The sequence below is a fragment of the Tupaia chinensis genome, unplaced genomic scaffold, assembly GCF_000334495.1.
Source record: "Tupaia chinensis unplaced genomic scaffold, TupChi_1.0 Scaffold000164_1, whole genome shotgun sequence".
Lineage (NCBI taxonomy): Eukaryota > Metazoa > Chordata > Mammalia > Scandentia > Tupaiidae > Tupaia > Tupaia belangeri.
Genome location: NW_006159638.1, coordinates 3,769,481 through 3,794,229, shown reverse-complemented (window position 1 = coordinate 3,794,229; position 24,749 = coordinate 3,769,481). Strand labels below are relative to the sequence as shown.

Here is a 24,749-nt window from a genome sequence, read left to right as displayed (position 1 = left end):
GCTCAGGACAAACACCATTAAAACATCTGTCCTCTGGTTCTTCCCCCAGAGGTCTCTAGAGGCCGTTTGAGACCTAACTCACCAAGCATATTTATTTTTTCAAGCCTATAAACCAGAAGAGCCTTTCAAAAGTTGCTTCAGTCAGGCTCTGCTTGTTTGTGTCTTGGCATTCTTGGAACGCATCATTCTAGAATGGCCTACCTCTTCCAAACTCTTCTTAAACATATTCCAAGTCACCTTTCTCCTCCATTTTGTAGCCCATGCCACAGGATCTTAGACATATATTAAAATATTTAGTATGAAATGTCTATACCTAGTCTCTCTTTTTCCCCCTTTCTTTTAAAGAATTACACTTTCTCTCCACTGTGAAAGAACCACATGTTCCTTATTGAAGATGTGAATAATTTGAAAAGGGAAAAAGAAAAACAGTCCCACTTCCCAAAGGTAACTGCCAAAGACATCTTTTTGTTTTGTTTCTTTGCAGCTTTATTACTGCATGTGGTTTTCTACTTTGGTATTCATTGGGAATCTGTCTGCTCTGATATTTCACCTCTTTAGGTTTCTATATTCACATCTGAAAATAAGCTCGGACTGAAAATAAGCTTCTTGTTGTTCGAGGTCATTTCTAGCACTTTCATTCTACATTTTCGTCTTTGTCAGGGACCTTGGAGAATATTCGTGCCTGTGGTCTATTTATGTACAGTAAAAGAAACGGAGGTATGTCAGACAGGTGGGAGCATTTGTGATTGGTGTTAGTTGGGTTACATCTGAGGTTTTGTGTTCCTTTCTGAGCCACACCATGGAAACTGGAAATCTTACACAAGTGATAGGAATACAAAGTGGTACAACCTTTCTGAAGGGCAATCTGGCAGTCTAAGTAAAATCTTAAAATTTTTCACATTTTTGAATTTATCCTAAAGGTTAAAAAAATGATCAATGTTTTAGTCACATTTATTTTAACATTTCTTAGCTTCCTTCCTTTCTTCCTTCCCTCCTTTCTTCCTTGGTCAGAAGGTGCATATGCTTACTGGAAAGACACAGAGAGTGAGAGAAAAAGAGAAAAAAAGGAGAAGTGAGAAATCATTCTCTATGGGAGATGGCCATGCTGCGATCTCTTCTCCATTTTTCTCCCTTTTGGGATATTGGGCACGTACGCACATGCATCCAAGTGTGTTTTTCTTTCTTTCTTTTTTTAAAAAAGAATGGTTTAATTTTATTTATTATTATTATTTTTAAATTTTCTATGGGCATGTGCACTCACCAGAGAGAGAGAAAGAAAAAAAAAAAAGAGGAAAAATGAGAAAGCAAGCCAGCAGGTATGGGACTCAAACCACGGTTGGCTATGTGGGTAGTCAGTTTGTGGGAGTCCAGTGTCTTAACCAGCATGCCACCTGCTGGCCCCTCAAGCATGTTTTTCAAGCCACAGGGAATGGGATCAGCCATGTGGGATCCAGCTGCCTTATCTACCACACTATGGGCTAGCCCCTCTTTATTGTCAGAGGGTGTGTGTGCTTATGAGAGAGAAAGAGAGAGAGAGAGAGAGAGAGCGAGAGAGCACAGACACCCTCAATGGGGCATATCATGTTACAATCCCTTTCCTCTGTTTCTCCTTCATCAGGACTTTGGGTATGCATGCACCTATGCCTCGTGTGTTTTTCAAGACACTGGGGCTGGGATTTGAATGGTAGTCAGTCATGTGAGATCTGGCTCCATATGCTCAGTGCTTAACTGAGCTAGGGGCCAGCCCTACAGCATTTTTAATAAAAGCAAAACAATTGGAAAAAGTAATGAACGACAATAAGAATAAATAATGAATTATAATAGATAACACAAGAGTATAAGATGTAGTCCTTACAATGATGTAATGAGGGGCCGGCAGGTGGTGTAGTGATTGGGCTGCTGGACTTTCACATAGCCAGCTGCAGTTCGAGTCCTGGACCTAGTGGCTTGCTCTCTCACTTTTCCTCTCTCTCTTTCTGTCTCTCTGGTCAAATTAAAAACAATAATAACCAATAAAATTAAATAAAGAATTCTTTTTAAAAATGATGTAATGAAAGGGCACAGGTACAAAATAATGCATACAATATGATTCCATTTATATAAAGTTTAAAAATGTCCATAGCAACTCTTACAGGGGTCAGTGATTACATGGGGGCACAAGGGAGGCCTCTAATTTGCTGGTTAGGTTCAACTTCTTGATTCACATCTACACTCTAATTAAAAACATCCAGCTTCTTCATTATGTTATATGCTGGAAGCTCCTTAGGAGCTTACATGTATTTGTCTTCAACTATTTGAATGGCTATGCTGGTTAGACAGAAAGCTGGTTCATTCTGCGTTTCTCTGCAGGGCAGGACTAGACTAAATAGTAGCAGTTTTCACAGTGCTGGTTTTGACCTAGTCAGGACAGTGGCCGTCCAACGGAAACAGACCCTCTCGGTGGCTTTGAAAGCAAACAGATGCTGCCAGGCCCTCCACTGGACTCAGAAGAGCTCAATCTTATTCGAATTTCTTGATACCACAGCAGGCATGAGAGGGCAGCGGGTGGCCTTACTGGAGTTTGCTGCTTGGCCAAGGGGGCTATTGGGCAACCTCAGAGAAGCACTGCAAAACCAGAGCCGTGACTTCTGCACACTTGCTTTGTTCTGGCTTTGTGAAAGGCCTGTGAGACTTCGGGAGGCCCAGCTCACTTCAACTGCTGCCGTGGACAATCCTAGTAACATTCACTCCACAGAGCATCTTCCTTCTCTGGTTTTGGCAAATGTAGTTGTACCAGGGAAGATTAAAAAGCGAAACTTGGGGCTGGCAGGTGGTGTGGTGGTTAAGGCACTGGACTCCCACATGGCTGACCATGGTTCAAGTCCTGGACCTGGCAGCTTGCTTTCTCACTTTCCCTCTCTCTGGTCAAATTAAATAAATAAATAAATAATTTAAATTTTTTTTTTTTAAAGCAAAACTTAAGTTTTTTATTTTTAGAGAGAGATTTTTGTTATAGGGAGTGTTTGCTCACTGGAGAGACAAACAGAGAGACAGAAAGTGAGAACCCCCCCCCCAGGGGAAGAACCCCACAGTAGTCCCTTCTCCTCTAGTCTCCTCTTGGAATTTTAGGCACACACGCACACACGCCCTGTGTGAATTTTAAGCCACCAGGTCCAGAATTTGAACTGTGATCAGCCATGTGGGAGTCCAGCGACGTAACTGCTACACCATCTGCTGTCCCCAACTCCTATTTTTTTTTTTTTTTTTTTTTTTTTTTTAAGTGAAATTCACTTTCTCAGTTGTCAGAAGAAGGAGGCATAGATTAGACTTTACTGCAGAAAAATAATATACATTTTGCCCTTCTTTCTAAAAAGTTAAACCTCATGATTTTTATGTAGGCACACAGCTACCTGGAAAGTAGCCTACATTCTTCAGCAGGCTTTTTTACCGGTCAAAGTGTCCCTCTAACCACTGAGATATAGCGGGAATGATGACTGCAACTTCCAGGAAGTGTCCTTAAGAGGAAGAACAAGGATGTCTTCTGTCCCATCTCCCCTTTCATGTTTTTTTTTTTTTTTTTTGGAGAGATTTTCACTGTAGGGCGCGTGCGCTCGCCAGACAGACAGAGAGAGACATAGAGACAGAAAGCGAGAAATCACCCCCCAGGAGGGATGGTCACGCTGCAATCCCTTCTCCTCCATTCTCCTCTCGGGATCTTGGGCACGCACGCACACGTGCCCGGCGTGAGTTTTAAGCCACTGGGTCCGGGACACAAACCGTGGTCGACTATGTGGGAGTCCAGCGACATAGCCATTACGCTAACTGCTGGTTCCCCCCTTTCATGTTTTTTAAACATTTTTTTTTTTTAAGAGAGAGAGATTTTTGCTATAAGGTATGTACATTTGCTGGAAAGACAGAGAGAGACAGACCGTTAGAAAATGAAAAATCCACCCTCCTGGGGGGATGATCATGCTGCAATCCCTTCTCCTCCAGTCTCCCCTTGGGATCTTGGGCACTTAGGCACATGCGCCCAGCGTGAGTTTTAAGTCACTGGGTCTGAGACTCAAACTGCGGTCAACTATGTGGGAGTCCAGCAACATAGCACTGATGAATTTCTTTTCTTTTTCAGGACTCAGCTCTAACCGCCCCCTCACCCCCTGCCTCCAAGTTTGGTCTTTCTCTCCATCACTTGGTCCTCTGCCATTGGATATGCCAACTGTGCTGCCTTTCTAGAACATGAGCAGATCTTTCTGATCCGTTCCTCTTTGCCCTTTTCTGGTGAGTCCACAGACTTTCTTTGCAGGTACTCTTTGCACCACTGGGTACAAACATTTAGAACTTTTCAGGCCTACAAGAGCTCAAAGAAACAAGACCTTTACTTAGATGTATCCCTTTCTCCATGACCCATTTCTCACCTTTGTGAGGATATATACTTTTCTTTTTTTTTTGAGAGGTTTTCACTATAGGGCGCGTGCGCTCACCAGACAGAGAGAGACATAGAGACAGAAAGCGAGAAATCACCTCCCAGAGGGGATGGTCACACCGCAATCCCTTCTCCTCCATTCTCCTCTCGGGATCTTGGGCATGCATGCACACGCGCCCGGCGTGAGTTTTAAGCCACCGGGTCCGGGACGCGAACCATGGTCGACTACGTGGGAGTCCAGCAACATAGCCATTACGCCAACTGCTGGTTCCCGATATATACATTTGAAAAGACAGTGTAAACAAGACACAAGGACTCCCTTCCAAAATCCCCTAAATGCAAAGTCTGGGATTTCTTTTTGTCTCATATCCTTGCTCAACACTCCACCCCTAACTCTATTTAACCCCAGGGTGCCAGTACTCAGAGTGCTGTCCATAAACCCTGGGGGTCCCTTATTTTTATTACAACACTAAAACATTATTTGCTTTTCCCGGATGATGCCGAAGCAATAGTTGTAAACTGTGGTGAATCGAGGCAGTGGTATCCAGCTGTATGGGTCATTGTAAACTTCTCTACAATATACTTGCAGAAAAAATTAAAAATAAAGCCAAGGCCAATGTTACTTAAGAATACTCTTGACGAGGCAGTAAAAAAAATTAGTTTTATTTAATCTTGACTCTTATGTACACATCATTTTACTATTTTGTGCAGCAAATTGGGAAGTATGCTTAAGGCTCTTGAGCATACCTAGGTATAATGGCTTTCTTGAGGAAAAGCACTCATATAATCGAGATCCTACACTAGTTGCTTATTTTATTTTAAATTTGCTAGAGTGTGTGAATGCTTATTAAAGAGAGAGAGAGAGAGAGAGAGAGAGAGAGAAAGAGGGAGGGAGGAAAAGTAGCCCCAAATGGAGTATGGTCATGCTGCAATCCCTTCTTCTCCGCTTTTCCATTCTGTTGGGATTTGGACATACATGCATGCACATATGCCTAGCATGAGTTTCAAGCCACTGGAGCCAAGATTTGAACTGTGGTTGGCTATGTGAGATCCAGGTTCATTAACCACCAGGGCATGGAATTGGCCCACTAGTTACTCTTTTCATTGAATACCACTTGTACTTTCCGAAAGATCATCTAACTGACAAACTATGGTTTTTTAGACTTAAGTTTCTGGCAGACATCTTCTTGAACATAAACAAAGCCTGTCACTTCAAGAAAAATACTGGCAGCGTTTGTTGCTGATGTAAAAATCCAAACTTTCAAGCTTTTCAGCACATAATTAAACTCTCTAATATACAATTTTGAAATTTAGAATGACAATAGGACTTACTCCATGCAGTGGCTATAGTAGTCAATAAAAGAACACCTTAATGTGCTATATATAGTGCTGACATGTGCTAGGTTCTGAATAAACACTGTTTTCCACAAAGCTACATCGAGCTAAAAAATGAGATTTTTAAAAAATCATGTTTAATTTAACCATATATTTGAGTCAATTCCACCAAAAAAGCATTTATGTTGATACTCAAGTAGATAGTTCTGGAATTAATTCATAGTTCTTTTTTTTAAAAGAATTATTTTATTTTTAACTTTATTTATTATTATCATTATTATTTTTCAGTTTGATCAGAGAGAGAGAGAGGAAGTGAGAAAGCAAGCCGCCAGGTCTGAGACTTGAACCGTGGCTGGCCATGTGGGAGTCCAGCGCCTTTAACCACCACGCCACTTGCCGGCCCCATAATTCATAGTTCTTTATTAATGGATGAAATAGTGACAGGTATTTCAGTCATCTTCTCGTACGGATAAAACCACACTTGTTTCACTGAAATCAATTGACTCCTACTTATTAAAACTGATCAAAAACAGCTATGGGTGTGTCTATGACAACCTGCACATTTTTTTAAGCTTCAAATTGACCTGCAATAATGCAGTCTCAAGATACCATTCTGCCATCTGCCAAGGAAGCTATTAGAGCTAAGGTCTTAATTTTCTGAGTCCGGTAAATACCCTAGAAGAAGACCAGTCGTTTCCTCTTACATCACAGCAACATTGTACCTTTCACTGCCCCAAACAGCAGGCTGCAATCTTTTTCACTAGAAGAGTGACTGACTAGTAAGTTGAAATACTAAGAATTCTGTTAGATATAAGAGAAATATTTTGCTCAGAACAGAGGTTCTCAGAGTGGTCTGTGGACCCAAGTATGGTCTAATGCTAAAGACTGTATTGTACTCTGACCTGAAGGGCACAGGACTTATTTGTAATACGTGAGCCAAACTCTTAGTTATGCCTTCATAGGTAAGAGTGACATTTAAAAGTATGCTTCAAAATTGTGATAAATAATGGATAAATCTGAAATAATATTACTGAAAAGACAGGAACAACAAATACAAACTATGCTGTACTATTTTATAAGCTTTTTTTAGGCTACATTATTAAAAATAGATTTCTATGTGATAATAAAAGACTCCTACTTGAACTTTTAGATATTAAGTTTAAAAGGTCTCTCCATTTCTTAATTTGGACCCTAATATAAAAGCCGAACAGAAAATATTGCGTATGATCTGGATGCCAAAAAAAATGATAATAAAACTTACATAGAAAAGGGAATTCTAGAAATTGATAGTGTAATTTTTATTTAAAATTATGATGTTTTTAAAATAAGGAATATAAGTAATATACTCTTACTTTCTGAAAATAATGTAAAGTAAATGTGGGAAGAATCCCTCCAGTTCCCAAGGATAAGGTCAACTAGAGGCAAGTAAATGAAGAACAGAACCAAGGTTAGGTCTCTGTTAGCAGGAATTCTCCCTGCTTGAGACATGTTGTTCTTGTTGGCTAGAATTTTCCCTCCTCTCACCTTCTATTAACCCCTTCCCTGGCCTCATCTTTCCTTTTAACTTTTTGCTTAAATATTACCTTCTCAGGAGAGCCTGTTCTGATCCCTATCTCTAAGCTTATCATCCAAATTTACCCCATACATGCTACCTGGTTGTTCTCTATTCCAGCTTTTTTTTTTTTTCTAATGCTTTTTTAAAAAAATTTACTAGAGGGCATGTGCATGTGCCAGAGAGAGAGAGAGAGAGAGAGAGAGAATGCACACCGTGTGAGTCTTATGCATTCGGTGTGTTTTACAAGCTGCTAGATTGGGAATGGTGGAGGGAATGAGTATCTACACTCATGGACCCTAGTCTCTTCTCTACATCAATTGGTTGAATGGCTTTGATCAAATTTCGTAAGTTCTATGGGTCTCAGTTTCTTCATCTGACAATGAGGGAGATTCCAAAGACTTCCAAAGAAGCATGCTCATTTTAATGTACAAGATCTTAAGTTAATCTGACTGTATTTCTGTGGTGCTGCCAACCATTCTTTTCCTAGTTTTTGAAGAGGTGTAGACTTTTTAATTATTTCTGAATATAAATAGATATTTTCCAGAAAATGTACCAGTAAGTATATTAAGTTTTTGGTACGCTTGAATGACTAGACGAAAAGGCGGTAAGTTTTGAGAGGTGCTCTGACAATATTTGCACTCTTCCATGTATTTTTAACCAATACACAACTAGTTCCATTTATTTCCACAAGAAAAACTGGATATCCTGCTTTCAACACTATTAGCTGTGTGATCTTGGACAAGTTCCTTAACTTTCCTGAGTCAGTTTTCTCATCTATGTAACAGGTATGTAATAAAGACAGATCACCAACCTGTAAGATAGTATAAAAAAACTAAATAAGATGTTCCCCGAGTGGAAACAAACTCCTGGCCTAAAAGATTTAAAACAAAGTGATTTTTTTAGCCAGCACATTGCCCCTAGAAGACTTAAACATGAACTAAAACCCAAGAGATTCATGGAAGACCTGAAGACCTCCTGACCTAACTGATAAGAAAACAGGCCTCGCTGGAGACATTCAAGCAAAGGTTGGACAGCTACTTTCCCGGAACAAAAAGGAAACTCATGCATCAGAAAAGGTGACTAATAAACATACCACAAGAATATGGTTGCACAGATATCAGAATCTGATCAGATAAAACAGTTTAAGGAATTTCTTGGAACCTACAATAAACTTACAGAAGCATGCTTTTGGGACTGCCTTAAGGACTCTACAAGAGAAGTAAAAGCTGAAGAGATCACGTGTTCAGAAAGTTGCTTACAGAAGTATCTAAAAACGACACAAAGAATATCCATGCACTCTCAGGAATATCATATTTAGCAGAATGAAGTCTTGGCAGCCAAAGCAGGACTCCTTGGCCAACCACGATAGAGAGGTCCAGATGAATGGACTATCAATGAAAGTGTGCCAACAGCGATTGCACTGAAAGTGAGGATTCATCTGACAGAATCCCTTGAAAACAGTAGTCACCATGTTAAACGGTCAGTCATGACAGTTTGGCAACTGGAAACCACTAGAGAAACAAAATCATTATATACCAAGGATAATCAAATTAGAAGGTATTATTGTTAAATGAAAGTAATACAATGCAATTTTTAAGATTCAGCAGCTTGGTGACTTGATTAGAAAAATAAACATTGTTTCTTAAAAAAAAAAAAAGACTAAATAAGATAACCTAGAATAGAGAAGGTGCTCATAAAGTGTTGGTTAGCTCCCAATCCATTTTATCCCTCAATTAGCTTATCAATGACTTTGACTGTTCTAGGGCACAGAACAAATTACTGTTCTTACTGTTGACTGTGTAGAATATAGGGGATGACCATTGAGGTATATTTGAAAATATCAAGGAGGCATGCAGTGTAGGAAGGAGAGAGTCAGTGTTCAAACAGAAAGACATGTGTTAGATTTTAACATACAGCTTCTTTTCACTTTTGTAAACTACTCTATGACAACAAAGCTAAAGTCATTCCTTACTTTTTTTTATGCTGAAAAGCTACAAAGCCAAAAGCAACAGAGAACTGTATAAATAAAAGCAAACAACTTGGGAACTGTGGGGGTGTTATTTTGACCGAAGAAGGAATAAAACTTAACACCAGGTGAGAAGAGAATGGTCTCTTTTCACTACCAAGTCGTTATTATCAGAAATTGTATTAGGCAATATGGGGGCTGTTACTTACCAATCATAAAAATAATTTTACACTTCCTCAAATCTTCCATGAAACCTTTAAAATAAGAATACTTTAAGTTATTGGCAAGAAATATTACGCTGAAGACCTGATTTTACTCAAGTAAAAACCTAAATCCTGGAGTTTTGTAAATGCAAAGTCAAGTAAATGTGTTTGTAAGCTTCAGGTAACAGGCACTGGTGACCATTTCAGCTCTATTTCCAGACTCAGGGAACACATTTTCCTTTAAACATGCAATATCAAAGTTAATCGACAAAACTGATGTCATTAAATTTAGCATGAATCATAAAGACAGCTAGTTTTAAAAATTATTTTTAAATATTTCTGAGTAACTCAGTTTGGTGTTACTTCACGTTTGAAAAATTTTCTAAGCTCCCTTTTAATAAGGAGGGATTAAAACATCAAAAGTTTGGGAGACAAAAATAGAAATTTCAGGGCCAGCAGATAGTGTAGCAGTTATGTAGCTGGATTCCAACAGGGCCAACTGTGGTTCAAGTCCTGGACCTAGAGGCTTGAAACTCATGCCAGGCGTGCGTGCATGTGTGCCCAAGATCCTGGGAGGAGAATGGAGAAGGGATTGTAGTATGGCCACCCCCCCTTGGGGGTGATTTCTCATTTTCCCCTTTTACTGTCTCTTTTTTTCTCTCCCAGTGAGCACATGCACCCTAGGGCAAAAGCCTCTATTTAAAAAAAATTCCATTTACAGCAAATAATGCTGTTTGCCTTCTAAGATAGTGATATAAAATTTTATTTTAAAATAAATACATCTAAGTAACAACAGTGAGTCAATTGCAGAAAACCAGTAAGTGAATAACATACCATATGGTAATTTAAGATAAAATAAAAGTCATGACAGTGGTGAGTCAGTAGTGAACTGCAGGAACCACTGCTTTAAGGCAAAAGAATAATTCATGGTAGGGATTTTAGGTAAAGTGTGAAACCCTTTGGGCTTTGTGGAACCCTAAAGGATTTCAGATACAGGGTACAGTGGGAAATCTGAAGAGGGGGGCAGATAAGAGCTTCATTTCTGGTTCTGTGACCAGTTCGACGTAGGCAAGCGACTTCCCCTCTGTGGACCTTAGTTTCTATCTGTAAAATGAATGGGTAGGGCCCAGTGATTTCTAACATCTCTTTCTGTTCAAATACCTAGGATTCTGTGGTTCCCGGAAAGTGAATGGGCCACATGAGGAAATAGCTTCCTTTGTCCTCTGGCCAAGAGTATGTTGTTATTATTGTTGGATGTTTCAAATACCTTCTTAAATAAATAAACCATAATTCTAACAGACCTTGAGTGAGAATGAGGGATTACTACAGCTTAAAACCTGAATTGGGAACAGGTCTGTGAGGTCTCAGTTTATGGGCTCAGAAAATGCTAATAGTAACTGCTTAAGTCTGGAGACAAGGGTTCCTCAAACTAAACAAAAAGAAATTTAGAGTGAGGGCCCCAGGGATCGGGGGAAACAGCAGTCTTACATTAGACTGTTTCAGAGAGGAGCTGAGACAAGCTATCTCCTTTGCTTTAAGGTCATACATTAAAGTTTATTTATAAAGATCAACCAGCTATAACAATAGGAGAGTTACTAAGTTGTGCAGGGCAGGGTCAAACCTCTCCTTTGAAGGCTGAGTTGCAGGATGGGTGAAGACTGCAGCTACAGATTAGTTCAGGATGTGTGAAGTTCAGTTAGAATTTGTACAAGCCAGGTAGGAGGTACTGCTCCATCCTAGAGGGCTATTCTAAGCAAAAGAGGATGATGAAAAGCTTAGGAGGCAGGCCCTAATAGAGTTAGAGAATCTTGCCAGGTCCAGTTTTCCACACCTCTGGACTGGCCAATTGTTGAGCAGCTCAATCTAGTATCCACAAGGGCAGGGCAGTGGTGGCAGTGATGGTGGTGGTGGTGGTTCTAGTGGCAGTGATTGTATGAAAGTTCAATTCCACAGACAAGAACTATGCTTAAAGAATCCAAAAATGTTTCTTCAATGTGCTTATGCAAGAGCCATGCAGAGTGAAGTAGGTGGCTGTGGATAATGTGGGCTGTGGTTAGCAAGAGCTAACATTCAAAATCAAGTCCACAGAGCATTATGCTGGCCAACAAAATGTATCTGAGGCTGATGTTTCCTTTAGTCAGTCAAATGTAACTAGTGGGAGTCACTGGGAATAATTTTGAATAATTTATTACTCTGGCTAGCACCTATGCTAAGGGAGATGCTTTTCAAGCTGTAAGACTACTGAGCAGACATTAATGATGTAGAATAAAAAAAAAATTCATGAAGTTTTAAAGTAGACACACTGGAGTTCAAAGATGTTTGGTGGTTTTTCTGGAAACCCAGCCCTGTGGATGTACATTGCAGATCCTTGCTTTCCAAGGTTCCTGAGCATCTGTCTAAGCAGAGAGTAACTGAATGAATGCCTTAACCTATGAGAGAGAGAAAAAACAGGGCATGAAAAACTGGGATGGGTTCAAATGAGAGAAAGAACTGGAAGCAGAGGAAAGAAGTAACTTTGGGGTTTTTGGAACCATGTTTTTTTTTTTTTTTTTTTTTTTCCTGAGAGATTTTTGCTATAGGGCACGTGCACTCGCCAGACAGACAGAGAGAGACAGAGGGATAGAAAGCGAGAGATGGTCTCCCAGGGGGGATGGCCACACTGCAATCCCTTCTCCTCCGTTCTCCTCTTGGGATCATGGGCACACATGCACATGCGCCCGGTGTGAGTTTAAGCCACCGGGTCTGGGATCGAACCGTGGTCAACTACATGGGAGTCCAGGGACAGCCATTACGCTAACTGCTGGTCCTGGAACCATGTGGTTTTCACGTTGAAAGAGGAAAGGTATTTCGTTGTTGTTCTTTTTAATCAAATAGGTGCTCCAATCTCTTTAAGGAGTAGCCTATGGTGACTGTGAAATTCTGTTGTCTGGAGTTTTCTAAGGCAGATACGCTGGTATTCCTCACACATAGGGGTTATCCCATGTTCTGTGAGTTTACTTAATGAAGTTGAGCAACTTTGAATGTATCTGCAATCTAGAAAACTGGCCATGATTATTACTGTGTCTGTTTTATTTAGAGGGGTGGGGTAGGGTGCTTCAATACTATTTCAGTTTTAAAAAATAGTTTTTATTCAAAATTAATGATGGTGCATTAATATAATATAGACATTAAAAATTCATTTTAGAAAGAGTTTTTAATGGAGTGGGAACATGCGTCTGTTGAATGTACAAATATTTGGATAATATTTATATATACACATGTATTCTCAACTATGTAAAAATAGATATATAGACAATACAGTGGAATGAAATACTGTAGAAAGCTAACCATGATGACTTATAGGTTGTAAGGTTTTAGATAGCTCCTATTTTCTACCATAAAAACAATGTCCATAGTAAGTATGTGTTAATTTATAGCCAAGATAAAAGGAACTTTATTAGACAATCAATCATCCCCTACCCAGTTGAGACCAAATTGCTTATTTGTGCTTAACTGAGTGACAGCTGAGTCATGGCTCATGTTTATGTGTCTTTCCCCTTGAATCACCATGAGGTCACTTGGTGACCGTAATTTTCACGTTACTGCTATTGCCATTATTATCAAATGACACTTTGTCTTCTGCTGCCTCCTCATAGATCAGTGCAGGATTAGAGCTGGGATTATGTAGAAACCAAATCACTTGTGTGTGTTCATAGTCAGTACTATAAATGTATTTCCATGAACCATAATCATGACAACTTTTTCTTTTGAGAGATTTTTGCAATAGGGCATATGCGTTTGCTGGAGAAACACAGAGAAAGAGACAGAAAGTGAAAAATCACCCCCCGGGGGAATGGCCATAATTCAATCCCTTCTCTTCCATTCTCCTCTCAGACTTTTGGGCACCCGTGCTCACATGACCAATGTGAGTTTCAAGCCGCTGGGTCAGGGACTCAAACCATGGTTAGCCATGTAGGAGTCCAGTGATGTAATCACTATACCACCTGCTGGCCCCCATAATAACTTTTATTACTGAGTGGAAATGTTAAAAGTTATTTTACCTAGGGCAATGATGACCTTTATCCTTTGTGGCAGTCTCAAATTCACATAATTTTATCTATTTTCAATTATGTGCATGGCTAATTATGAGTGGATTTTTTAGTGTTTGCAAACCTTCTACTATGACAAACATGACCAAGCAGTATGAGCCTGGTCTACGTTTGGCTAAATGCTGATGTTACACTGCAGAATAGTTACCACTATGTGGAAAAAATAGTTTTATGTTCCAATTAAATTTGAAAAGTGTCAAATTAAGAGTTAGAAATCTCTCTTTACTGCAGGACTTGTAGAAGCCTACTATGCTATTACATATGTAAATCTTCCAATGAAAATCAAATGTTAAGTATTTCCAAACTTATTTGACCAGACCATTCTCTTTTTACTGAGCCTCTCCAGAGTCAAGGAAATGCATCTCTTAGTAAGGGATCCCTTCGGTTCTTTACATAGTCCAAGAAGGGAGAGGTCCAGAGAGTTCCACTGTTAGTCACATCCCTTGGGTAGGGGGAAAACACATACTATTGGTATTTTATTATCTCTTAGTTGGTGTTTAATAAAAAAGGCAAGTGCAAAGCTACTAAAATGACAACTTTGATCTAATCAGTAAAGGAAAACTCACCTCCTGTGGTGTCTTCTCCAAATACATTTAACTGGTCATCACCCTGTTAAAAAAAGACAACAGAATAAGATGATAATGCTAAGAGGTATTGAGCTAAACTCCTTGTCAGCATTAACACAATTAAACTTTCAAACTACTTTATGAGGAACGTTTTACAGATGAAGCAGCAGAATGTTAGCAGTAAAGTTGCTGACCATCACATTCTAGGGAGGGACAGAGCTGAGATTTAAACCTGGGCTCTCTCTCCCGAGAATCCACACTGTCTTAACGGTTAGGCACCTTGTCTCATCTTCTTGGTGCATAAGCTATCTATGGACAGAAAAACTGACTTCAATTGGAAGCGTATGGATAGGTGCGGTCACAGATGTTTCATGAATAGTCCATAATGTAAAGCTGGGCTTGGCACACTTTTTCTGTAAAGTACCGGATAGTAAATATTTGCAGCACTGTGGGCCATATGGTCTCGGCTGCAGTTATGTAACTGCTGGCTATCATTTGCCGATCCCTGAACCAAGGAATAAAAAAGGGGAAGTTGAAGTGACTAGCTTTTATTGATGCCTGCCTTTAAAATTTTTGTTTTATCTTTTTTTTTTTTTTTAAGGTTTTTGTCAGAGAGAAGAGCCAAGCCACAATCCCTTCTCCTCTATTCTCCTTCAGGGATTTTGGGCACACACACACACACACACACACACACACACACACACACACACACACACACGCCCAGTGAGCTTTTCAAGTTGACACACGCCCGGTGTGATTTTCAAGCCACTGGGTCTGGGGCTCAAACCACAGCCATGTGGGAGTCCAACGCCCTAACTACCACGCTACCTGCTGGTCCCTGGTTTTCTCTTTTAATCACACTCACACTTTGTTTTCCTCACAGAGTAGCACATGGGGTTGGGAAAAAATTCTGAAAGCATTTTTATAAAAAAGGCTTTTGGTGGCTCTTCATGCTGTAATGTTCTGTTCTGTGAGGCTGAGGACACTTAGAAGTGTCTTGAGTTTGTATCCTGATGTCCCCCCTGTGATCCTGGCTGGCTGAGACAGAGGGAGATCACAGTGTGTGAAGACCCTGTTAGGGTGCATCTCTTTCTCTTTTCTGAAAGAATAAAGAAACTTAAAAGGCATTGGCTGAGAAGTCCCACCTGTGTCTTCATTTATCTCATTTTCCCACTCGTTTATCCCTTATAGGTAATGACTTACAGAAGTTTCTTTTCAGATACACAAAAATATCTTCCAGATATTTAGGGATATACTTGAATATAATTTTTTTAAAAGTTTATTTATTGAGAGGAGAGAGAGAGAGAGACCCTAACAGTGTCTTTCTGCTGCAATCCCCCTCCTCCTGCCCCAGAGTCTCAACCAGCTCAGACTTGGCCATGTGTGTCATGTGTGTACTTGGTCTGGGAGGTCCCAGGACACACACCTTTCCCATGTGGACCCACTTGCATTACTGCTGGCCATCACCTGGCCCATGAATACACATTCTTGCAACTACCATTTCCTACACGTATGTAGGATACTTTTATTATATATGCATATGTGTTGAAGGAAACAAAAACATTTCTCCGTAAAACAATAAGGTTTGCTGAGTTGAAGGTTAGATCATAGGGAGACTTTCTCCTCTGTTCTCTGCCTGAGAATTGGACCTAAGTTCTCCCCTGTGGAGACAGCTTACTTGTCAGCTCAGCATAGTACAAGTGGGGCAGAGGAATCTGGGAACAAGCTTTTCTACTTTCTCAGAGTTTTCCTGTCACTGGAGTCTAAGACTGCTTGGTCGTTTTTCTTATTTCTTCTTTTTTAAAAGAATTGTTTAATGAATTATTTTATTTAACTTTATTTTTATTTTATTTATCTATTTATTATTATTTTTTAATTTGACCAGAGAGGAAGGGGGAGGGAGGGGGAGAGAGAGAGAGATATATATAGAGAGAGCAAGCAAGCCACCAGGTCTGGGACTCAAACCGCTGTCAGCCATGTGGGAGTCCAGCGCCCCTAACCACCACACCTCCTGCCGGCCCCTGTCTTATCACTTCTAAACTGGCTCTCTGTTGAATAGACTATATAGGCTGGGAACATAGGCCACTGGTCTAGAAATCCTTTTGAATTGAGGTCTCTTCTGAGTGATGGGCAGCATCTACTAAAATAATCTTCTACTGGGTTTCCTCTCATTGAAGACTTGTTCTCAGGAGAGTGTCTCAACTAAGTACTGATATGGATTGAAAAAGAGATTGCTTTTTCTCCAATGTTTATGATACAATACTATTCACTGTTCATCTATTTGCCTTTTCACTTACCAATATGTCCTGGAGTTCTTTCCATAACAGTACACAAAGTCTCAGCTGCACAATATTCTATTACATGGTTGGCACCATAGTTGCTGTTTTTAACTACTCCTTTATCGATGGACCGTTGAGTTGTTCTCAATCATTGACTACTTTTTGGGAAAGTGGCATAGTGAATAAACTCATATGCCATTTCATACACATATTCCTCTAGGATACATTCTGAGAGGGGACATTGTGTGGTCAAAGAGCAAATGTATTTACAATAATTTTGATAAACTTTCCCCAAATTGCTCCCCACAGAGGTTGTACACTCTTGCAGACCCTGGTTCTAATTCAGTTTGGTGCAGGAGTCAGTTAAATGAGGTTGTCTGGTTGCATTAACACTCCCTTGTGGTAAATTGCCGTGAAAACACTCCGTTTAAAGACAAGAGCCTTGCTATCCTTTTTAGAACACAGGCCTTCAGGGCAACTTTATTGCTTGTCTTTTTAGATCTGCCTGTCTATCCAGAGTCAATCCAGGTGAGAGAAGAGATTTAATTGGCACGGTCATTCAGGTACACATTGATATTAATTCCCTTCTGCAACAAGAAAAAGCATCGGTACCTCTCAGTGAGCCTCCCGCCACTTCCCTTGTTGAAATCCTTGCATTTCAGAACTGGGAGTACATGGATCATCTAATCCCACCTTGCTACCATCTTGTCCCATTTTATGGATGAGGAAACTGATGTTTAAAGAGGTCATGTGAGAGACCCGTGGCCATGTCATCATGTCCATAGTGAGGTCAGGGATGGGATGAGAGTCACATGGCTCACCAGGTTGTACAGCTCTGTAGACTGTGACTCACCATTGTAGCTACCTTAGCGACACTGTTTGTGCTGTCCTCCCACCCCTTCAGTCTCCCACCTGTGCCCACCATCTGCCTGGGGTGCCCATCTTCCAACTTCATTAAGAACTCTCAGCTCTTTGATTTCTGCTTCAAGTTGGGATGAATCTGTGGTGCAAGCTGTGTCCCAGAGCTCCCGCAGGACGGGCTGAAGCTAGGATCAATCCATGACTAATTACATCATTGCTTAACTCTAAGTGCCTCCATCCTGCTTCTCCCTCCCCTTCCCCTGAGAGTGCTCCCTAAGAATGCACTTGGACAAGAATCTCTGTCTCAGGCTCTGCTTCTAAGAAAGCTGCCCTAAGTTAGGGACTTATTGGAAGCAATTACTACATAGTTAATTAACATAATTTGCCTAAGCTTAATGCAACTACACAGTAAGTGGTTCAGTAGTATTTACTGGACAGAATTTTTTTTATAAATTTTATTTGTAGAGAGATTTTTGCTAAAGGGTATGTGTGCTCACCATAGAAACAGAAAGCAAGAAATCACCCTCCCGCCCAGGGCATGGCCATGCTGCAATCCCTTCTCCTCCATTCTCTTCTTGGGATCTTGGGCTCGCACGCACATGAACCTGGTGTGAGTTTTAAGCTGCTGGTTCCATGACTTGAATCACTATCGACTATGTGGGAGCCAGAGATCTAACCATTATCAATCTCCTGGTTCCAAGATTGTTTAATCAGAATCAGCATATCGATTTTCAAACAGCTATTGATTATATCTATATAATGTTGAGAGGAAATTCCTGAGTCTTCCCCCTCAATTTTTAATATTACTGTTAGGTTGTCAGACTTATACTCACCTTACAGGCTAAGCTGTGTCTCTTTTTTATATGTGGCTATCATGTTTTGGGTGTTTTATAATAATTAATATAACTTCATAAGACAATGTACTACATTCTAAAGTGCCTATTTGACTTCTATTTGGTTTCTTTTTTTTTTTTGGAGAGATTTTCACTGTAGGGCGCGTGCGCTCGCCAGACAGAGAGAGACATAGAGACAGAAAGCGAGAAGTCACCCCCCAGGAGGGATGGTCACGCCGCAATCCCTTCTCCTCCATTCTCCTCTCGGGATCTTGGGCATGCACGCACACGCGCCCGGCGTGAGTTTTAAGCCACCGGGTCCGGGACATGAACTGCAGTCGACTACGTGGGAGTCCAGCGACATAGCCATTACGCTAACTGCTGGTTCTCGAGTCTTGCCTGTTTTTAATCCATAGAGGAATCTAGAGTCCCATTGAAGGGATATAGTCAGGACTTCAAAGTAGGCTCAGTGGTATAATGGGAAGTGGAAGATGGGGAGCAGAACTTTGTTTTGGTCTCTATTCTTCATTCTCCAGTCAACCCAGAAAGATCAGGAGAGCAAACACTGCCTACATTCCACTTTATTTTCCTGTGTGGATGTACAGGCAAGAAACTGCTTTTATAAGGCTGAATTCCAGTAAGAACAGGTGTATGAATGTGTTTTTCTTTGTGACCAGAGTGCATATCGTCACCACTTTAAGAAATGAATATCCAGTTACTCCCAATTCCCAGAATAACTGAATTTTAAGTGGGGGAAATTCAACCAGAACAAGTTAGGATCACAAATGGGTTCATTGGGTTCACTAATTTTAAGAGGCCATGTTCTTCAACCTGCTTTGATTACAGCATAGTAGGTGCTCCTGAAGGACTGATTTCATGTGGCATTGTCATGAACAGATCACATCATAAGAAAGTTAACAAGAAAGAGTACTTTAAAGCTTTGAAAGAGCCCTTGCAGATGGGACCTCACTGACTCCTTACTCCAACCATGTGGATAAATGGCATATCGGGGATTCTGAGATGCCACACAATGGGGATGTCCCTGAGCCTCAAGGTCCCAGGAGGTGGACTGGTCATTGAACTCAGCTACTGGACTCACCTCTGCTTCCTCACAGCATCCTCTTACTGCCCTTGGAGACGGGGACTATCTATTTAGACATCCCTTTTACCCTTCCTTATTTAGACAGATTTTATTTTAAAACTGCTTTTGGGACTACAAATTAAAGCCCTCCTGGGAAGAAGACTGAAGTAGTAGGTCATTCAGGGATGTCTTTCTAGTCTAGAGTAACTTGTTTGTATTAAGCAGTGTGTGTGTGTCATGGTATAAAACTATGACTAGCTTCAAATAGGATTATGAGAAGGAGGCTTACTTGAGCACAACATGTTACTGGTAAGATCACTTTCTTCCCCTAAAATTCACAAACAGGTGCTGTGTGTGGGGGAGACTATTTTTTTTCCCTCAGACACTGAGTACAGATAACTTCAAAAAGAAGGAAAAAGGGTAAAAAGCATTTTACAGAGATTCCCTAGTTTCTGAGATAATGCAAGGAGCAATCTTTCCTAATTTTTTTCTTACCTCAATGAGTACTAAGCAGATAACTAAATTCTGGAAAAATCATAACTGTGAAATACTTGCATATTACAATTTTGCTAGATTTCTATTCAAATGCTCTAGTGACTCATCTGGGGCTAAAAGAAACAGCAACAGAATGGTGGGGAGAGGGGTGGAGCACTCAAATGTCCTACAGCTTTCAGAAGGATTCACTTTATTGAGGAGCAGAATCTTACTAGGACAGAATAATCATTTAAAAAGAACAGACACAAAGACATGAGGCTATAGTCCCATCTTATACCCTGAAAATGAATTTTTGGGATACTTCCTTTATACCTCTTTGAAAAACCAGCAAAACATCTCACACATAAACAATTTAAAAAATAATTTCTGGAGTTATTATTTAGGTAGTCTTGAGAGTGTTATCAACATGTCAGCTCTCATATACTCTCAGAAAAACACTAGGAGGTAGATGAATTAGATATTTTCCATTTTTCAGATGAGGAAACACAGAAAGGCTCTGTGACCTCTGGAGGGTGCCCCAGCAGGTCAGGTTCTGCCTCCCTTCTGCTACCCCAGATGTGTGAAGCACAGGAGGACACAGAAGAGTGAGCGAGGTGGGGCCTGGTCATGAACACTCACGGCATCATCAGAATAGAAACGAAGGTGGTGTCATTTGCTCAAAGAGGGGCTAAAGCTGAGTCATCCTTATCAAATGACTTGAAAGTGAATTTTACAAGTTTTGCCAGTAAACTATGAGTGAAGTTCTGAAATCCCTTGGGTCTTTAGCAGGAAAATATAGGAAAATAGAAACACAGCTCTATTTTATCAGAAGGGAGAAGGGAGACTGGTCCTTGAGGAATGTTTTGAGTGTGTACAGTTCTTCTGTAAAGCATGTTTTCATGTAAAGTAATGGGTAATTTGAACACAAAAAGGCATGAGAAGTGGTATGTGATTTAACTAACACCCCAGAATTTATTCCACAGCAAGTCCTATTTCTCATTCCCTGAACGATACACAATTAGAGGTCCGCGTGCTGGGGAAGTACTTGTATAATTGAGTAAACAGGAACAAAAACCAGTGGATTCTAGGCTAACCGTTCCCCAGTCTTATTAAATTGCAGGTTCTATACATGAACTGCTTTAAACATAGGTTTACATGTCTAGCTCTCTAGGAGGAATGGTGTTTTTCTCCTATATACAAGTGGAAATGTTGACATCTCTAATAAATTTTAACAAAATCTTTTTTCTCACTTCAAGTTTCTATCTTCATCTCTCAAAAATGTGTGCAATTCAACTCAATGCTAGCAGATTATAGAAGAAACACTTTGATCTTATCTTCACATGCCAAATATGGCATTATTTTTAAGAAGGCTTTTGTTAGGTTGGCACCTTAAAGACAGAGGCAAAGTTGCCATTCTTAATGTTGGGGGCTAGCCAGAGGCATACTACTTAGGGTAGCTGAATCTCACGTTGTTGACTGCATGGTTTGAGTCCTGGACCTGGCAGCTTGAAAAACACATCAGGTGCATGTGCATGCATGCCCCAAAGGAGAGAAGAATGGAGGAGAAGGGATTGCAGTGTGGCCATCCCCCCTGGAAAGTGCTTCTCACAGTCTCTCTGTCATTCTCCAGCAAGAGCATGTGCCCTATAGAAAATTTTTTTTTAAAAAAGGTTAATTTTGGCCACAAAGTCATAGTCATTGATAAGAGATTATATGTGTGTGTGTGTACAGTATATATAATATATGTAGTATATAGTATATGTATATAGTATATACATACTATGTTACATACTATGTGCATAATATATATGTATATAATATATACATACACACATATAATATCTTAGCAAAATGAAAAATCAGATTCACTATTAGAATAAAACACTCTATTGGCAGTCATGTATTTTTAGGAAGAAAAATATGCCCAATTGGGTGTGGTCATTACAATCCCTTCTCTTCCATTTCTCTATCCTGTCAACAATCTGGGCATGCATACACAGGTACTCAGGATGTTTTTCAAGCTGCTTGGGCTGAGATTCAAATATCTGTCAGCCATGTGGGATCTGGTTTCCTTAACTACTAGGCTATGCTGCTGGCCTATTGGCCACATCTTTCTTTAAAAAGCAAGTAAGACTGGTGGGACGTAGGCCTGGATGAGGCAAACAAGTGAAGGCTCAAGGGATTCGGACAAGCCCTCTTTGATTCTTCTTCTTTCTGAGCCTCTCTGCTCATCACGGTGTCCCCTAATGTTTTCTCCACAGTCTGAAGCACTACCTGATTATCACTTCAGTAGATGCACTAAACAAACAGTGTGCTATGGACTACTCCTAAATCTGCAGTCCAGCTCTGACCTCGCTCCAACTTCTACCACATGCATTATTCTTTGCTTGAACAAGTTCAAGTCTCTTAGATGCTAGAGGGCATGATAGTGTGGGAAGTGGGACAGGGTTATTTAGTGGCCATGGAACAGAGTCAAGAAAAACCTAAAGATGACACCTAGGATGGAGTTGGGAATCAAAGAGGCAAGTCAAAAGGAATGTTTTTCCAACTAGAAACGATCTCTAAGCCCAAGGTGATGAGGCTTTGGTAAAAGTCTGAAAGTCGGAGGAAGGGTGGGGGAGAGGGGGGAACAGAGCCTGGCGAGATGGCCAAGCAGTCATCACTTATAGCTGCTATCTAACAACTTTTCTAAAGCTCATGCTGTTTTAATCAGCTAGCTACATGAGTGTGATGGTTCATTTTAGGTGTCACCTCGACTGGATCAAGACTACCTAGAGATAAGATTATTTTGGGGTGTGCCTTTGAGTATGTTTTCAGAGATTAGCCTGAGAGTCTCACTGGACTAAGGAGGGAAGATTCTCCCTTCAATGTGGATGGTATCATATTAATATAGTCAGCTAGAGCTCTGGATAAAATAAAAGTGGAGAAGAAGGTGAATGTGTCTGAATCTCTCTTCTGGAGCTAGAATACAGTCTTGTCCTGTCCTTGGACATAAGAATTCCCAGGACCCTAGATTTTGGATTCCATGATTTACACAAGCAGCTTCCTAGGTCCTGAAGCCTTCAGACTTGAGTTGAGTCTTGCTACTGGAATCCCAGGGTCCCCAGCTTGCAGATGGCTTGTCATGAGACAGCCTTTAAAAGCACATGAGCTAATTCCCCTAATAAATCTCCTCTCATATATCTACAGATCCTGTTGGTTCTATTTCTCTGGAGAACCCTGATTAATACAATGAGATAAATGAGTCAATTAATTTTCCTAGAATTTGACCTGTTTAATCTGGCCTCTGAACCCCTGTTAATATATTACATTTATTCAGCCTGGAATGCCTTCCCCCTCTGCCGTTTCTCCCGTCTCCCCTCTTCCCTAAGCCTTTGCTAATCACTGCTCCATCACTGAACTCCCCATGAATCATCTATTTGGCCTAGAGCATGTGTGAGTGGCAATAACAAGAGCAGGTAACATTTCTGGAGCACTTGCTAGGTGCCAGGGCCAGTGCTGTGTACTTTACATAGATGAGCTCATTTTGTTTTCTAATATTATTTAACTTCCTATATGTGGGATTCACTTTCCCAATAATCCCCTAAAATATAGGGCCGTCTTTTATCTTTCTGCACCCCAGTGACTAATGTAGAGATGTGCTAAGATTTGTAAGTGGTGAGTACAATAAGAAGATAATTTTTTCTTTAAATATGGTAGTAATAATAATAATAAGATACAATTAGCAGAATTCTCCAGAAGGAAGAAGAGCAGAGGTAATATAAGGAAAAAAGGCCTAGATATCCACAGGTGTCCAATCATGGAAGGGTTGATTTGGAAAAGTCCCCAGCAACAGAGGTATTCAAACAGAAGCAGAATAACTGACAGTGAAGAGCTTCTGAGACCTTGTAGGGAGTTAGTCTAAATGCTATCTAAAGAATCTTCCGATACTGAGATTCTAGTGTCTGTTTAACGATTCTACAAAAATTTATTGAGTTCTGGGCTAGAGAGAATAATGGTCGCCTTAAAATGTTAACGTCCTAATTCTTGGAGCCTATGAATATGTTACCTTTCCTGGCAAAAGAGACTTTGCAGATATGATTAGGCTAAGATCTTGAGATGGGGAGATCATCCCAAGTTATCTTGATGGATCCAATCTAATCATGAAGGTCCTCATACAAAAGCAGGAAACAGACATGGAAAGTAAACAAAGCCAGGGAGAGAATGGACAAGGCTGTCAGGGCAGACAGGGTCTTGGGGAGGCAGAGAGAACAAGGAGTCAAGAATGAGTCCTAAAAAGTAGGAGAGAGTGCTGGAGAAGGCAATCGGTGTGGCCCTTTGTACGTGATCCACCAGGAACAATCCTGAGTTTTACTCGCCTGTCTTCAATGTCAACTCTCGTTCTTGTTCTGAACTATGATATTTGTTACAATAAAGCTATCTGTACTAAACGCATTCAGAGGCTGAGAGAGTAGATGGATTAGTGGTGAGAAATTCCATGTGACAAAAGACTTTGCATGTCCTTGTATACCCAAATTTTTGTTTATTATTTTTGTTAATTTTTAGATTTTGTAAGTATTAAAAAATAATGGAAGTGCTACTGATGAAGGTAGAATGGGAGGCTCCAGGGCCCTGCTAAGGCCTCCCCTTCGAGCTTCCTCCATTGCCACCTAAGGCAGACACCAATGGTGCTTACTCAGCAGCTGTCCTTCACTCTTTTCTTGCAGGCAGAACCCACCTCCTATGGACATTGAAAATGCCAGATCCTTGTTTTTTCATCTTTCCTTGCAAGACAGGCCTGGGCGTGTGGCCAAATCTCAGCCAAGAATATGTGAAAAGCAATCTTTTTGAAGACTTTGGAAAAAAAAGAGGTCTTCTCCATTAAAAAAGACATGCACGGGAGAATCAGCCTCACTCACGCATTCTATTTTTGCAAGCTGTGTGAGATGCAGTGTTTGGAACAACCACCACCCTGCAGCTGTGAAGGAAGGCATAACCTATGCACTAGGAGGTGGATGGGCCCCGTGTGACCTCGAGTCACTGCCAGAATTACCCTGGGGCAATCTCTGGACTGTGGGTACAAGAGAAAACAAAATGTTTAGCTGTCTGTGACAATGTTAGTTAGGT

At 40.5% G+C, this 24,749-nt stretch overlaps 2 protein-coding genes and 1 long non-coding RNA gene across 6 annotated transcripts in view; 2 read left to right on the top strand and 1 right to left on the bottom strand.

Moving 5' to 3' along the window:
• The window catches only part of AK5 (adenylate kinase 5), a 271,423-nt gene that overhangs the window by 45,503 nt on the left and 201,171 nt on the right, over positions 1–24,749 (bottom strand). For both annotated transcript variants that reach the window (XM_006146062.3, XM_014586854.2), the window contains exons 9-10: positions 14,116–14,158; positions 9,468–9,512 (exon numbers count right to left, since the gene is read on the bottom strand). In XM_006146062.3, the coding sequence (XP_006146124.1) occupies positions 9,468–9,512; positions 14,116–14,158 (88 nt within the window). The remainder of the gene's footprint in view (positions 1–9,467; positions 9,513–14,115; positions 14,159–24,749) is intronic.
• LOC102478105 (uncharacterized) lies at positions 244–24,729 on the top strand. 2 transcript variants are annotated; one of them, XR_334196.1, is made up of 4 exons: positions 244–444; positions 4,109–4,257; positions 16,894–16,957; positions 24,350–24,729. It is a non-coding gene; the product is annotated as an uncharacterized LOC102478105 (long non-coding RNA). The 2 variants fall into 2 exon arrangements; XR_334197.1 differs by lacking the exon at positions 16,894–16,957.
• On the top strand, positions 8,294–8,661 carry LOC102477665 (mitochondrial import inner membrane translocase subunit Tim9-like). Of its 2 annotated transcripts, none has more exons than XM_014586856.2 (2): positions 8,294–8,524; positions 8,609–8,661. In XM_014586856.2, exons 1-2 carry the CDS (start codon positions 8,395–8,397, stop codon positions 8,659–8,661), a joined length of 183 nt encoding a protein of 60 aa, XP_014442342.1. In that variant the 5' UTR covers positions 8,294–8,394. The 2 variants fall into 2 exon arrangements, with proteins under 2 accessions (XP_014442342.1, XP_014442343.1); XM_014586857.2 differs by having other exon boundaries at positions 8,294–8,533; positions 8,621–8,661.

What these genes read in the sequence shown, in the direction of transcription:
- LOC102477665 (XM_014586856.2), top strand. Translation starts at nt 8,395, where the DNA reads ATGGTTGCACAGATATCAGAATCTGATCAGATAAAACAGTTTAAGGAA. An exon ending in AAGAGAAGTAAAAGCTGAAG is followed by an intron (nt 8,525 to 8,608) that starts AGATCACGTGTT and finishes AATATCATATTT; the next exon opens with AGCAGAATGAAGTCTTGGCA.